This window comes from Halichoerus grypus, chromosome 5 (assembly GCF_964656455.1).
Source record: "Halichoerus grypus chromosome 5, mHalGry1.hap1.1, whole genome shotgun sequence".
In the NCBI taxonomy this organism is placed as follows: domain Eukaryota; kingdom Metazoa; phylum Chordata; class Mammalia; order Carnivora; family Phocidae; genus Halichoerus; species Halichoerus grypus.
This window is the reverse complement of record NC_135716.1, coordinates 91,726,532-91,743,689: the sequence shown is the minus strand read 5'-3', so window position 1 is coordinate 91,743,689 and position 17,158 is coordinate 91,726,532. Positions and strand designations below refer to the sequence as shown.

The following is a 17,158-nucleotide window of genomic DNA, read 5'->3' as shown; positions in this document are numbered from 1 at the left end:
TCTTCGCATGATAAGATGCAGATGCCCCTCATAATAGTGCTATGTGGTTTGAAAGTACATAAGCCAAAAGCTTAAAGGAAAAAAATATTTGCCTTATGTAAAAATAGTTGTCTTATGAACAAGCAGTAATATTTCATTTTGCAGTTAGAGAAATTCTTACTCTCCAGATATATGTGCCCTCCCTTGGGTAAGAGCTATTTGTGGTATGTAAATATGAATAATTCTGTGTACTTTATTTCTGTTTCTATTTCCTGACAGTGATTCAGACTTGACGCCATCATCATTATTTGGTGTTTGCGTCTGTGTATGTTTGTTTGCCAGGCTGTCTGGAGGAGGAGTGTTGGAATACAATTCTTTGTTTTTGGATCCCTTTAGACACAAAGTGAAAATGGATCCTACTTCTTTGTTCTAAGCCATAGACTCCAGCTCCTTCATTTTCCTAGGGATCACGGATCACAGATTGTAGTATAATTTGAACAAGATTTAAAACATCCATTAGCCAACATGTAACCTGTAACAAGCATTAGTTTCACCAGCAAAATTGTGATGACATTGTGGACCCAAGCTTGAGGTACGATCCTCTGGTGTTCTGGAATGCATTATTTTAATGTAAACTCTTAATAACCCCAACTTTATTTATCAGCTCCTGGAACTAACAGTGCATTCAAATCATTCACACAATAAATGTCTTTTCGTGGTGCCTTGAAAAGTGGGATGATTGACCAGGCAGTGTTGCAGAAGAGGAAAGTGCATCAGTCAACTCATGAAAAGATGTTTACCTCCAGTGGTCATTTGGGACAGGCATATTAAAATGACTATGAAATATCATTTCACACTTATTAGATTAGCAAACATTAAATGGTCTAACAGTACAGGTGTGATGAAAATGAGGAGAAGTGGGAAACACCGGTTTAGAGACCTATTTGGCCCTGTCTAGTACAATTAAAACCTAGCATTGGACTCCTAGGTGTGTGTCCTCCCAATTTCTCTTGAACATGTGCATAAGGAGGTATGTCTAGGATGTTTATTGCAGCACTGTTTGTAATAATAAAAATGAGTAGCCACCTAAATGACTCATAAAGAGGGACCGGATAATTAAAATGTGGTATAAATTTGATAGAATATAACAGTTGAAGTGAATGGAGCGGATCTATAAACAGCTACAGGAATGAATTTCTAAAACACAATGTTAAATGAAAAAAATAGCCAGCATGATGTATACAGTGTGACACATAACTTCATAAAAATTTGTAAAAACTGGGGCGCCTGGGTGGCTCAGTCGGTTAAGCGTCTGCCTTCGGCTCAGGTCATGATCCCGGGGTCCTGGGATCGAGCCCCGCATCGGGCGGGCTCCCTGCTCAGCGGGAAGCCTGCTTCTCCCTCTCCCACTCCCCCTGCTTGTGTTCTCTCTCTTGCTGTCTCTCTCTCTGTCAAATAAATAAATAAAATCTTTAAAAAAAAAATTTGTGAAAACAGGAAACAATACCATATTTGGTTTATGAATATGGACAATGTAAAAGTATAAACATATAGAGTAGAAGACTCCACACCCAATTCAGGAGATCGATTACCTCCAGGGGATGAAGGGACGAGTGGGAATGGGAGGGCTACAAAGGAGATTTGCTCTGTATTCATAATACTGTATTTTTGAAATCTGAAGCAAATATAATAAAATGAAACTAGTTAGTTGTGATGGCGGGTTCATGAATTTTGTTTTGCTTCTCTGTGTTAAATTTTGAAAAAACTACAAATGTGGTGTAGATAAGATGTGCGTACTTAGAAGAAAATGCTACAGTTCACTGTATGAGACTAACCGTCCACTTTCCCTATTGCTGTTCCTTTAACCTGTTAGGGCTGTGAGTCGTGGTCTGTGAATTTAACATTTAGGAGCGTGAGGTAGAGGGAATTTTGTTCAGGGTGCTTTATTAAACTCTGTATAGAACACTGTCACAACGAACGTCTCCCACCTGCTTGCATTTGCCTCCATGTCTTAATCTCCCCAGGAGATTCACGGAAAGGCTTCTTTTGGTGAGGTATCTCTGAGGTGGTTCTAACCTCTCAACCATCAGCAAGTAATGAAGTTCCTTCCGTACATATTGGTGAAGACCTCACTGGGTTAGTCGTTAAGACCAGCCCTTGTGCCTCAGGGGCTTGTCACCACCACCAGGGGTTCAGCCATGATGAGAACATAGGGCATTCGTAAGAGCTGCTCTGTCATGAACTCCAGAACACAGGAGCATCTACCAGCGTTCTCTGCTCGTTTGAGCAAGTGTTATGCTGCCCTTACCCTCAGATTTAGTTCTGCTGCCCTCAGACAGTGGCCGTGAGTTTGGGTGATAATCTGGGGAACCTTGGCTGGTGTTCTTCCATCACTTCAGGTGAGTGGGGCACCATAGTTCAGAGAGACCAGAGCTACACTGCCCCCAAGTCTGGCCTCAGGAAAGCTGTTGTCTATAGACAGACACTGCCCCCTGGCGTAAAGCAGATGAAGTTGCAAATTGATCAGACCAGATTTCCATCCAGGGCGGTTATGGACATACAGGGAGTCCCGGGGAGGTTTAGAGAGCTCCTCTGAGCCTCGGGCATCTCAAGAATTGGAATGTGCCTTGGAAAGCAACCAGCTCAACACCTCTACAGCACCCAGATCCCCAGCAGCATGCCTGCCAGGGCCTTCCACAGCACAGCTGCTTAGCATGTGCCCTGACAGAGAAGGTATTCCCTTAATAAGACAGTACACACACACACACACACACACACACACACAAAGTCATTAAAAGTGTGAAGACAAACAATGTGTGACAGAAAGAATGCTAGACTTGAATGCTGTGACCCTTTGCTGTGAGATGGCTGAGTGAGTTTATGCAGGTGACTCCTTGGTCGTTACTGTGCTCTGGGAAATGGCTGGATCATGAAAGTTTAATTAGTTTGTTTTGCAAGTTCAGAATTTCTTAAAGTTGCCCAGTGCCCGGCAGTTGGTTGGCATTGTGTCAATGTCACCTTGAGGTTTGCAGAATAGGAGCTTGGTTCATCACCACGGTCAGAGGCTGCCTTAGGAGGGAGAGCCAGCAAATCCCAAGACACACGCAGCACAGGAATCTCACCTCTGGTTTCCTTAATCAAATGCTCAGACAGAAATAGACATCTGCACTTAAGGGAGTCATATGATGCTCATCAAGTAGTATATGGTGATTGTACAAAAAAGAGGAAATATAGAAAAAAGAAAAAAAAACACCAGAACTCGACCACCCAGACATGAAACATGCTCACATTTTGGTGGATTGCCTTCCAGACTTTTTATTATACAAATGTGTACATTTGCCTTTTTTGCATAAATTTGTATCTTAGCCAGATTTTTGCCTCTCAACAGTATCATGAATGCCTTGCTGTGCTCATAAGTGAACAATCACCTATTTTCTAATGGCTACGTTTAGTGTTCCAACGTATGGCTGTACCATAATTTGCCTATTCCGTGCTCTCTTGTTGCAAATGTAGGCTGGTTGGTTCCTGTTTTCCACAGTTCTGAAACCCATGCTCCTGGGCCGTTGTCTGGCTCTGGCCTGCACTTCTCCTACTTGGCTGTTGACCACGCTTCCTAAGCTCAAATTTCTCCCGACTCCATTGCTCGCTTTCTCCCCAGACGTTCTTTGTTCCAACTTTATGGGTGGACTAGAAATGTAAACTTCCTAAACATCCCTTCCTTTTACTTCAGAATTAATTTTGATCCTCACCTATCATTATATTTCTCCACAGTGTCCAAGAGACATCTCTCCCCTCCTTCCAGAGATATCCTCTCACCTTTGTTCTTGATTCTCTATTACTCCATCAGTCATTTCTAATCTTTTTTTTTTTTTTTAAAGATTTTATTTATTTGACAGAGAGAGACACAGCGAGAAAGGGAACACAAGCAGGGGGAGTGGGAGAGGGAGAAGCAGGCTTCCCGCTGAGCAGGGAGCCCGATGCGGGGCTCGATCCCAGGACCCTGGGATCATGACCTGAGCCAAAGGCAGACGCTTAACGACTGAGCCACCCAGGCGCCCTCTAATCTTTTTTTTTAACCTATTTTGTTAGTGAACATACAGTGCAGTCTTGGTTTCTGGAGTAGAATTCAGTGATTCTTCACTTTAAATATACCACACCTGCTTATCACAACAAGTGCTCTCTCATCGTTTCTGATCGTCAATCTTTCTGCATTCTCTGATGTCCCAAAGAATGGCTTGCATGGTAGATTTAGGTGGTATATGGAAATAGTATTAAATAGCATTGGCTTATAAAGTGAGAGGGTTGTTTCCTCTTCCGTTCTTCCTTAATCTGTCTTTTATCTAAGAAGAAAATCTCGTGTCATACTAGCACTTCCCAAAACATTTGCAAATATTTCTGTTTTAACAAAGGGAATGAGCTAGAAGTAAGAACTATAGAAGGGGCCAGACGTCGGCAGAAAACATTGCCTAGTTGGAATGTAGTGACATTTTTCTGTTTTCATTGTATTTATTATTCCTTTTCTTTTAAAACTTCTTTTTAAATTATGAAACATTTCCAATGAAATACAGGAAATAATATCACAAACACACATGTACCTACTTCCAGATTTGGTAAGTCCTAATATTGTGCCATATTTGTTCAAGGTAGTGTCAGTCACAGTTCAACCAGAGAGGCAGGAAGCAGAACTCCTGGGATGGAGACTCACGTATGTGTGTATATGTGTGTGTGTAGCATATATATTTATATGTATATGATTATACATGTAGTCAATGAGTAATTTATTACAGGGATTTGACCATATACAATTGTGGGAGCTGGCCAAGCAGTCCCTGTGAGGCTGTTGTCTTTGTGTCTGCTGTTGGAGCTTGAAGTCTGCAGGAAAGTCTGGAAGGGAAACTATGACCTGGAAGCCATCAGAATTGACCGGAATCTGTCATTCTCACTGCTTCCAGTCTTGATGAAGCAACTGCCTTCCATCACGGAACTAAACGCACACCTGGCCAGGAGTCAGAGATGCTGAGAGAGGGTCCAGGGGAACGTGGCTCAGTTGTAGGCCCAGCTGCCTGCTGCACCAACAAAGTGAGCCAGCAAAGAAGTGGCATGTATGTGAGGCACCAAAGCACCTGCCCCAGGCTTCTGAGCATAAAAACAAGATGGCTGCTCCTTTGCTTTCATCCCTCCCCCCCTCCAAATCCTGCTTGAAAATCTCTCTTGTGAGATTAACAAGTCAGGAAATGACAGATGTTGGCGGGGATGCAGAGAGAGGGGAGCCCTCCTACACTGTTGGTGGGAATGCAAGCTGGTGCAGCCACTCTGGAAAACAGTATGGAGGTTCCTCAAAATGTTGAAAATAGAGCTACCATACGATCCAGCAATTGCACTACTGGGTATTTACTCCAATGATACAAATGTAGGGATCCGAAGGGGTACGTGCACCCCGATGTTTATAGCAGCAATGTCCACAATAGCCAAACTGTGGAAAGAGCCAAGATGTCCATCGACAGATGAATGGATAAAGAAGATGTGGTATGTATATACAGTGGAATATTATGCAGCCATCAAAAGGAATGAGAGCTTGCCATTTGCAACGACGTGGATGGAACTGGAGGGTGTTATGCTGAGCGAAATAAGTCAATCAGGGAAAGACATGTATCATATGACCTCACTGATATGAGGAATTCTTAATCTCAGGAAACAAACTGAGGGTTGCTGGAGTGGGGGGGGTGGGAGGGATGGGGTGGCTGGGTGATAAACACTGGGGAGGGTATGTGCTGTGGTGAGCGCTGTGAATTGTGCAAGACTGTTGAATCACAGATCTGTACCTCTGATGCAAATAATACATTATATGTTAAAAAAAAAGACAAAGATGAAGAAGATAGCAGGAAGGGAAGAATGAAGGGGGGGAATCAGAGGGGGAGACGAACCATGAGAGACTATGGACTCTGAGAAACAACCTGAGGGTTCTAGAGGGAAGGGGGGTGGGAGGATGGGTTAGCCTGGTGATGGGTATTAAAGAGGGCACGTTCTGCATGGAGCACTGGGTGTTATGCACAAACAATGAATCATGGAACACTACATCAAAAACTAATGATGTAATGTATGGTGATTAACATAACAATGAAAAATTAAAAAAAAAAAAGAAAATCTCTCTTGTGGCCCACCCTAAATAAAAACATACTAACCAACACTTGGCATTATGACATGCTGTTTATTTTTATAGTTTCTATCTGGCTGGCCGTATCTCTATTGATATAAAATTGTATTTCTCTGCAAATTTACTTCAGTTAAAAATTTTGAATCGAATTTGCAAATGACATATCTGATAAAGGGCTAGTATCCAAAATATATAAAGAACTAAAACTCGACACCCCCAAAAATGAATAATCCAACTAAAGAATGGACAGAAGACATGAATAGATGTTTTTCCAAAGAAGACATACAGATGGCCAACAGACACATGAAAAGATGCTCAACATCACTCATCATCAGGGAAATGCAAATCAAAACCACAATGAGGTACCACCTCTCACCTGTCAGAATGGCTAAAATCAATGACACAAGAAATAACAGGTATTGGCGAGGATATGGAGAAAGGGCAACCCTCTTGCACTATTGATGGGAATGCAAACCGGTGCAGCCACTCTGGAAAACAGTATGGACCTTCCTCAAAGAGTTAAAAATAGAACTACCCTACGATACAGCAATTGCACTAGTAGGTGTTTACCTGAAGAATAAAAAAATGCTGATTCAAAGGGATACATGTACCTCGATGTTTATAGCAGCATTATCTACATTAGCCAAACGTGGAAACAGCCCAAGGGTCCATCAGTTGATGAATGGATAAAGAAGATGTGGTATATATATAAAATGGAATATTACTCAGCCATAAAAAGAATGGAATCTTGTCATTTGCAATGACATGGATGGAGCTAGAGAGTATTAAGTGAAATAAATCAGAGAAAGACAAGTACCATATAATTTCACTCATATGTGAAATTTAAGAAACAAAACCATTGAGCAAAAGGAAAAAACAAGGCAAACCAAACAACAGACTCTTAACTCTAGGGAACATACTGATGGTTACTAGAGGGGAGGTGGGTGGGGGGATGGGTGAAATAGGTGATGGGGATTAAGGAGTGCACTTGTGATGAGCACCAGGTGATATATGGAAGTGTTGAATCACTATATTGTATACCTGAAACTAATTTTACACTGTGTGTTAACTGGAATTTAAATAAAAAAGAAAAAATTTGAATCTATTTAAAAGACTATTAATAGTAGAAAACAGAAAATGAGCACATAAAACTCTTGCAGGGGGTATCCAGGTGACCAAAGTTTGGGAAAAGCTGAGCTAGCCCTGTAATACTTCTTCAGAGAACACTAAAAATATGTTCTTTGCTGTCCTGGCTCTGATTGGCCTGGTTTTTGGTTTGTTTTTTTTTTTTTGGCCTAAAAATTTTGGTTTTGATTAACCCACTACCAGCTTTCACTGCCTCACTCAGGTATCACATTTGCAACCTTTTCCTTATTCTCCCAGTTGGAATTCCCATCCACTTTCTTTGTGTTCTCATTAATCTCATATCTACCCTGGCTAATATTGCATTTGTCAAAATCGGCCTTGTTTGTCGCTTTGTGTATATTTGTTGTCCTCACCTGAATGTATTTGCCTAGAAGGAAGTAATTGTTTCTTATCTATCCTTATTATCGCCTGAGGCTCATAATACGAGACGTGTTGCAAAGTGTTGGTACTCGCTCAAATTGAAGAATGAAGCTGAAGTAACAGAAGGAAGTGGTCAGGTGGTGGTATTACCATTTTATTCGGGAGAAAGATTGAGAGAGAGGGGGAAACAGATGCAGGTTAAATCACTGTTTACCCAAATGCTTAATTTGTCCAAAGTCTTAATTAGTGGTTGGAACCAGGATTAGGTCCTGGAATTACTGGGTTGTCATCCATCATCATCTTTTTTTTTTTTTTCCCTACACCATTCTGCAAGGAATTGATTAACAAAATATATCATAGGCTGTTACATATACAGTGGTGTGTTGGGTTTACTTGGAAGGATATAGAAATGTAAATTCGGGTTTCTTTCCTTCAGGAGAGAATCATTAACAAATTAGAATATCACCATATCTACCCTGTTAAATAATTATACAGAATAGCATTTTCGCGGTAATAGTGTAGCCACCGAATAGATGCTTTGGAAGTTAAGAAGGGAGCCCTCAGTGTGGTCTGGAGTGGTTAGTTGAAGACTTCAGAAGGGCTGAGCTTGAGCTGAACTTGGGAGCTTGGGTTTAAAGAGAAGTGGGAAGGTCATTTCACATGGGAAACCAGAAAGGTGGGAAAAAACATGTAGAAGAGAGAACAGCCTGTACCCTTGTACACCAAGTGTGACCCAGAGCAGTAGCCTTGAGCTCACGAGAGCGTGCTAGAGCTGTGTGGGACCAGGTCTCCCCCAGGCTGTAGGATCAGACCCTGCTCAGTAACGTTTGGGAAGCGCCGATAGATACCATTTGTATGGGGCTGTACAGTTTAGGGTTGGCTAAAGAAGCATCCTATTTGACCCTCAGAATAGGTTAATTAGATACCAATGAATTAGATAAAGAGGGGGACTACTAGTGTCCAGTCTCACTGAAAGAAAACGTGACGTTTGGAGAGGTTTTGATTTGCTGAGAGTTTACTTAGAGCTGAGGTTCTAACTCAGGCATATAGATTTCATATGCTTTTCACACCACGTGATGAGAAGTCACGTTTTGGGATTTAAGTAGGCTAGTACAGAAAGCTTGAGTGTGGATTAGGTAGCAGTTGGGCCATACAGTGGAGATCTGGAATGCTAGGACATTTATTACTTATCCACTAATATGTTTTGGCCAGAAGAGCTTCATGAGGAGCGTCTCAGGGAGACCTATCTGGCGGCATTACGTGGATGAATTAGAGTTGGGAAGAAACAGGACTCAAGACACCAGTTATTCAGAGCACAATAACTAAATATTTTAAATAAATAAATAAAATAAGTGGTATCCGTAAGTCACCCAACAAATAGTTATTGAATACCCAATTTGTGCTGGGCGCTGGGCATTTGGTCCTGCCGTCCATGATATGCTTGCTTAGGTCATGCTACTGGTTGAGTCAATTACATAACTGAGTCCTAAGTGCAGAAAAGACTAACAGTAATGATAACAATAAAGTCATCTTTGAATGTTCCTCGTTTGTTTGTTTTTTCCTCTGAGGAGCTCTGGCCTCAAAGTTAGGTGACTCCCATTCTCATCCTGGTTTCGCTAATAGTGTCATACGTGACCTTGAACGATTCACTTAATTGCTCTGTTGCCCATTTTTCCTACTTAAAACATCAGCGTCATACTTACCATGACTTCACAGCACAAGATATTGTGATGAGATCATTAATGGGGGACGTTTTTGGTTTCCGGAGTATTATAAAAGCTTATAATGCTGTCGATATAAATTCATTTTTTAAAACCTTCACTTTTTGCAACTTCAAAAATTTCAGTCCCCTGGTGCATGTTGGTCACTTTTCTAATTATAATGACATTGAAAGGGGGGAAAAAAGTGCAGCCATCTGGGGCACTCGTTCTTCCCTAGAGGTAGCGTTGGAGAAGATAATGGTCTGTTTGCGATGTGGTGGGCCCCATTCCGAAGGCACATGGATGGTGGTTTCTGATTGTGGCTTTAAGGCCCATCTGCTGATGGGTGCCATCATTAGACAAGAAGATGTGGGTGAATGTGTGCGCGGTTGTTGTGGAGTAATAGCAGAGACACGATCGAGAGAATATTTGGACTCTGGGGGAGAGAAGTAGGTGGCACCATCCTAGAGTTCTGAGCTGCATATGCTGGACCCTTCTGGTGTCATAAAGCCATGGCGCTGGGTGTGCGGTTGAGGTCCCTGGGTGTACGAGTGTGCGTTCAGGGGCCGGGTGGGCACTGGAAACATTGTGAGGGGTGGGAGGAGGACAGAGAAGATGAGAAGGTGAAAGTGCTTATTGAGGCAACAGGTTGCTAGGGATAATACTGATGAACTAAGTTTCACTGGTCCCTTCCATGAATTAGGATATGTATCAGCACCAGCTCTTTGTATCTGAACTGCTTTCTTTTTTTAATTTTTAAATTAAAATTTTTAAATCCACTATAGTTCACATACAGTGTAATATTAGTTTCAGGTATACAATATAGTGATTCAACACTTCCATATATCACCTGGTGCTCATCACAAGTGCCCTCCTTAATCCCCATCACCTGTTTCACCCATCCCTCCCACCCCCCTCCCCTCTGGTAACCATCTGTGTGTTCTCTGCAGTTAGAGTCTGTTTCTTGGTTTGTCTCCCTCTCTTTTTTTTCTTTACTCATTTGTTTTCTTTCTTAAATTCCACATGTGAGCGACATACAGTATTTGTCTTTCTCTGATTTATTTTGCTTAGCATTATACTCTCTAGCTCCATCCATGTTATTGCAAATGGCCAGATTTCATTCTTTTTTATGGCTGAGTAATATTCCTGTGTGTGTGTGTGTGTGTGTGTGTGTGTGTGTGTGTGTACACATACCACATCTTCTTTATCCATTCATCTGTCAGTGGACACTTGGGCTGCTTCCACAGTTTGGCCAATGTAGATGATGCTGCTATAAACATTGGGGTGCATGTAGTTTCTGAACTTTCTGCATATCATAGCTATTGCTGAGAATGGTGGTTTCCATGAGAAAACACACCTCAGATTAGAGGACCCTTTGAGCGTTTCCTCTCTTACCTAGAATAAGAAATATGATGTGTGAACATATTTCCGGCAAAGCCCTTAGAACAGTTCCTGGCACCTAATTAGCCTTAGAGAACTGTTTGCTGTTGTTACTAGCGTTCCATCCTGGTCATTTATTCATTCATTCATTCACTTGAGTGTGTGCTATCACGTATCGAGGCCCTGAGGTGTTTGCTGTGGAAGCCCAGGGCTGGATCACACAAAGATCCTGTCCTCAGAGATGGAATGTTCTGCTGGGAAAAATAAGATGAGCAAACACATAAATATAATGGAGTGAAGAAAGGGATACGTGTCTAACAAAGGTCTAGCATGGAGCTTTTGGGGGGTAGGCAGAAGCTGGAGAGGGCTTCCAGAGGGTTGGAGAGGAAAGCGAGGTGGGGGGAGGTGGTACCTGAGTTGCATCTGGGAGGATGGGAAACGTTCAAAGACTCTGCTGAACCTCGTGAAGTGCTTTCCAGGTGAAGGGAATGGTAGGACCAAAAGCAGAAAATAGCATATTTAGAGAGAAAATATAACTAGTTTGCTTTGCCCAATTGAAGGCTGTGTTTTGAACATGTGTTCTGCCTCATCTCCAGAGTTCCCTTGCCCCATATTTTTTCATTTCTTTACCCATCAATTAAGTCCAGCAGATTGTAATAAGGAGGGGCAGTTACTAAAACGACGCAAACGGGTTTGGTAATTATAGCGGCTGCTAAATGTGTAATCTCTCTGTTCTTGTAATTATTAAGGTTTTTATTTTTATAAACTGAATGCCTCTTGTTCTAGAACGTCCTTAATAGTATGCAAATAGGGGCCAGGAAGCAATAGAAATCTAGAAACATGATTTCCTTTGCATTCCACAATAAATCACCCACGCAGACTGACCGATGGTGGCTTGGTACATCTCGAGAGGCCCACTGTCACTCGCCTCAAAATAGATTGGGGCTAGATCGGGGCTGCCTTCTGTCCTCGCAGCCTTTCCTAGAGTGCAAAAATCACACCTTGGGTTTTACATTAGCTTTCTGCTATGACACACACAATGTCATGACTTCTTTTCTCTTTCCTTGACAGTAATTCCATCATCTGCTTGTGATAAATCACTCTGCCTTTGGCGGTTTAGCTTATCCACTTAACAGCTGAATATGCCCCTACAGAGTGGTGTGGAAGAAGCTCCAGGGTTCCCTGGTGGATGGAGCTGAAGCTGTTGGCAAGTCTCCACCTCTTTGTGCCTCAGTCAGCGCATCCATCCAGTGGGGGTGTTACTATATGCTGTGGAGAAATCACAGCCTTGTATTTTGTGAACACTTGTTCTGCTTAAAGGTATTTCAAGATACCAGGTTCTAAGTTAATAGGGGTAATTTCTTAAAATAAGATTGTCTCACTTAGGGAGATCTCGCTGGAACAGATGAATTCTGTGTTTTCCTAATTTATTTGAAGCTTGAAATAATCATCCAACAACGAGAATATAAATGGAAATTCATAGCATAAAAAGGCTGCATAGGGCTCAACAGCTTATAAACCCAATTGTGAATAGCTATAAGGCCCAGAACAATCAGAGACAAATGGCTTATATGCTCAATAAATATTTCTAGAATGAATTTTTTTTTCCTTGGGAGAACAACTATGTTTAGATTAAACAGTGATTTAAGTAGGGCTAAGGGTTATAAAGGGAGTATGTCTTACTGGGATTTTGAATTTCTTTACATCTTATAAGTTGTGTACTATGTTTTAAAATAGTACCTATTCAAGTACATATTATGATTACCTGTTTTAATAAAGTATTTTTGCTGGTGCTCATTCTCTATATTATCAATATATATACTCTGTCTATATATTTTTTCTGTGTTTATACTCTCTATACTCTGTTCTTTCCATATATACACATTGTACATAGTCTATATGATTATATACTCTATGTGTATATACTCTGTGTATTCTTTTACTATGTATATAAATATATTCTCTCTCTTTATATGCCGTTTTCTGAGACATTTGACTTTGCCACAAAGGGTTTAGATTGTGAATCCAAGGCCAAGATACTCTGGGGCCCTGATGCCTGCTTATCTGAACAGAGGGTGTAGTGTCGAGGGAAGATAGCTGGAATGTCAGTCTTCCAAATCAGAGCCAGTAATATTCCCCCCCTCACCTTCGCCAGTGTTGAACCATCGGTGTGCGGTTTCCCGAGCATCAGAGGTATCTCAAATGTAGAAGGAGATCCCCCTGGAAAAAGCCCTAGGGTGCTTTGCAGGGGAGATCGCTGACGACTCTGTCGGTGGTAGATCGGGAGGAAGCTTCCTTTTCACGTTTCTGTCCTTTGCTTGGATGCGCCTAGTTTTCCGAAAAGCAGGACACCGATCTTGTGAGGCCTTTCAGCCTGCTGATTGCGATTCCAACACAGACGGGTTTGTGTGTTTGCTCCTTCAGCTCTACGTGGCCACGGAGGCCATCCTCATCGCCCTGGTGGGGGCCACGCCCGCGTACCGCTGGGACCTGGCGGGGCTCCCGCCCAATCAGAGCCTCGGCAACCGGTCAGCAGCTGACGATCGCGCGCTCGGGGACTGGCTGCGGACCGCCAACGGCAGCGAGGTCCGCAAGCACGTGCACTTCAGCGGCAGCTTCACCTCCATCGCGTCCGAGGTAAGGCCGCCGCGGGGGCGGGGGGAGGGGAGGACGGGGGGGGTGGGGGGGGAGGCAGAGGCAGCCCGTTCTGACCGCGGGAGGAGCGGTCCTCCCGGTCCACGTGGACCCGCTTGCCTGTCTGGTTGGTTTCAGGGTCAGCCCCATCTTCAGTTAGCTGTCTAGTCAATTTGAGAGTTAAAGGAGACCATCCTAGGAAAACACATTCTTTTTCTTTTTCCTTCTTGCTACAAACGGCGAGAGCGGGAGCCTTCCCAAACTGGTTAGTCGAAGATAGAAACTCCAGAAGAGCCGCATTTCACTTAGCGCGTCCTTCGAAAAAGTGAATGCAAACTGTCTTTTTTTTTCCTTTATATATTGCTGAATTCTATTTGCTAATGTTTTGTTAAGGATTTTTGCTTCTGTATACATGAGGGGTATTGATCTGTCGTGTTCTCTCTCTCTTTTTTTTTTTTTTTGGTCTGGTTTTGGTATCAGGGTGATACTAGCTTCATAAACTGAACTCGGGAGTATTCCACGCTTTTCTGTTTTCCGGAAGTGATTGGGTAAAATTGGTGTTCTTTAAATATTTGGTAGAACCCTCCAGTAAAATCATCTGGGCTTTTTTGTTTTTTGTTTTAGATTTCTTTTTGGGGAGTTTTAAAATTATGAAGTCAATTTTCTTAAAGGTTATAGGGATATTTAAATGATTGTGAGTTGTGATTTAAATGATTTTGAATTGTGAGTTGTGGCAGTTGGTGCTTTTCAAGGAATTAGTCCATTTCATCTAAGATTTATGTGTGTAGAGTCGCTCACTGTATTATCTTATTATCCTTTTGATGTCTGCAGATTCTGAAATGAAATCCCCTCTCTTATGTCCTGATATTGGTAATTTGTGTCTTCTATCTGATTTAATTACTTGTCAGTCATACAGGTTTGTATCTTTTTAAAGAACCAGCATTTTGTTCATTGATTTTTTTTTCCCTATTATTTTTCTTTTTTTAATTGTATTGATTTCTGCTCTTACCTTTATTATTTCCTTTCTTCTGCTTGCTTTGGGTTTCTTTTTCTTTTTTTCTTTTTTAGGTTATAGACTTGATAGCCTGTATTTTTAATGAGTCTTCCTCTTTGCAAATGTAAGTATTTTAGTGCTATAAATTTTCCTCTCAGGACTGCTTTAGCTGTGACCCACAAATTTTGATATGCTCTATTTTTATTTTCATTTAGCTCAGTGTATTTTTTTTCTTCTTATGACTTCCTCTTTGACCCAGCGATTATTTAGAAATCTCTTGTTTAATTATCTAATATTTAGAGATTTTCCTGTTAGCTTTCTGTTTTTGCTTTCTAGTTTGATTTCATTATGGTCAGAGGACACTCTGTATGATTTCAATTCTTTTAGATTTGTTGAGGTTTCTTTTATGACTCAGGATGTGGTCTCTTGGTGTATGTTCCATTGACACTTGAACCAACTACTGCTGTTGGGTGGAGTGTTTTATAAATATTGTTTAGATCCTGTTGGTTGATCGTATTGTTGACTTCTTCTGTATCCTTGCTGATTTTCTCCCTAGTTATTCTAGAGATTGTTGAGAGAGGGGTGTGTATGTCTTCAATTCCAAGTTTATTGATTCTTTCATCTGTCCCTTTCATTCTGCTGTTGAACCTACTCATTGTATTTTTCTTTTAGTTCTAAATTTTTCATTTTGTTCTTCATATATTTTATAGCTCTGTTGTTTAGTCTATACATATTGGTGATTGCTATGTCTTCTTGGTGGATTTACTTTTTTTAAAATCATCTTATAATATACCTCTATGTCCCTGGTAATTTTCTATGTTCTGAAATGTGGTTTGACACTAATCTAGCCACTCCTGCTTTCTTCAGTTAATGGTAGCATGATATGTATTTTTGCCCTTTTTACTTTCAACTTGCCTATATCATTATGTGTGAAGTTAGTTTCCTGTAGACAGCATAGAATTGGGTCAAATTTTTTTTTTTTTAAGATTTTATTTATTTGAGAGAGAGAGCACAAAGGGAGACTGAGAGGGAGCAGCAGACTCCCCGCTGAGCAGAGAGCCCAATGTGGGACTCGATCCCAGGATCCTGAGATCATGACCTGAGCCAAAGGCAGAAGCTCAACCGACTGAGCCACCCAGGTGCCCGAATTGGGTTAAATTTTTAAATCCACACCATCAATGTCTGTCTTTACTTGTGTTTTTAGATAATTTACATTTGATATATTTATATGCTAGAACTTACGTCTTCCAGTTTATTATTTTTTGTTGTTTTCTATTCTCTGTTCTTTTCTTTAATTTTTCCTATTTTTCTGTAGGTTACTTGAACATTTTTTAGTATTTTATTTTGACTTACAGTATTTTTTTTTTTTAAGATTTTATTTATTTGACAGAGAGAGACACAGCGAGAGAGGGAACACAAGAAGGGGGAGTGGGAGAGGGAGAAGCAGGCTTCCCGCCGAGCAGGGAGCCCGACGCGGGGATCAATCCCAGGACCCTGGGATCATGACCTGAGCGGAAGGCAGATGCTCAATGACTGAGCCTCCCAGGCGGCCCTTGACTTATAGTATTTTTTGAGTGTATCTCTTTGTATAGCTTTTTTAGTGATTGCTCTTGGCATTGCATTATATATACATAACTTACCACAGTCTACTGATGTTGTCAGATCTCCAGTTTGAGTGACATACAGAAATTCTACCTCACTTTACATTCCTTTGCCCTCTTCTGTTTATAATATAATTGTCCTAAATATGGTCCCACATACTCTTGGGATCACATTACACAGTGTTCTGTTTGCTTCAACCATCAAACATCATTTAGAAAACTTAAGAGAAGCAAAGTTTGTTGTATTTACCCCAACTTTTTCTTAGTGTTCTTTTTCCCTTCCTGATGTTCCAAGATCCCTTTTTTATGTTTTCTTTCTTTTTTAGAGAACTTCTATTAGCCACTGTTTTAGGGTAGTTGTGATGGTGACAGATTTTCTTAGTTTTCCTTCATCTGGGAATATCTTGATTTCTCCTTCATTTCTTGTTTTCACTGGTAATAAAATTCTTGGTTGACAGTTCATTTCCTTCAGCATTTAAAAACTCCTGTGCCACTTTCTTCTGGCCTCCATGGTTTCTGATGAGAAATATGCTATTATTTGAATTGTCTTTTTCCTATAGCGAAAGTGTCATTTCCTTCTTGCTACTTCCAAGATTTTTTAGTGTTTTAGTCGCTAGTGTTTAGAAGTTAGATTATGATGTTTCTTGGTGTGGATTTCTTCAAGTTTATCTTCTTTGGGATTTACTGAGCTGCTTGGATCTGTAGGTTTATGGCTCTTGACAAATTGAGAAATTTTCAGCTATTATTTATTCAAGTACTCTTTTTTTAGCCTATCCCCCTTTCTCCTTTCTTTCTAGAACTCCAAGACAGAAGAAATATCAGTTCTTTTGTTATAGCCCCATAGATCTCTGAAGCTTTGTTCATTTTCTTCTGTCTAGTTTATCTTTGTCTTCATATTGGATATTTTCTATTGTTTTATTTCCAAGTTTATTGATTCTTTCATCTGTCCCTTTCATTCTGTTGTTGAACCTATTGTATTTTTTTTTTAGTTCTAAATTTTTCATTTTGTTCTTTTTAAAATACATTCTTTTTATTTAGTGAGACTTTCTGTATTTTCACCGAGTCTATTTTGTCATCAGTTTCGAGCATGTTTGCAGGTGCTCATTGAAGCATGGTTGTTATGGCAGCTTTAACATCTTTCTCAGATAGTTCTAACATCTCTATCATCTCAGCAGTCTTTTTTTCATTCTACTTTGAGATTTTCCAGTTG

General features: G+C 40.9%; 1 protein-coding gene across 4 annotated transcripts in view; it reads left to right on the top strand.

Moving 5' to 3' along the window:
- Window positions 1–17,158, top strand: part of SLC22A15 (solute carrier family 22 member 15) — a 122,613-nt gene that overhangs the window by 3,096 nt on the left and 102,359 nt on the right. For all 4 annotated transcript variants that reach the window (XR_013447967.1, XR_004923910.2, XM_036113347.2 and 1 more), the window contains exon 2: window positions 13,144–13,356. Coding sequence is in view for 2 of the 4 variants with exons in the window: in XM_036113347.2 (XP_035969240.1) it covers window positions 13,144–13,356 (213 nt within the window). In the remaining 2 variants the exon portion in view is untranslated. The remainder of the gene's footprint in view (window positions 1–13,143; window positions 13,357–17,158) is intronic.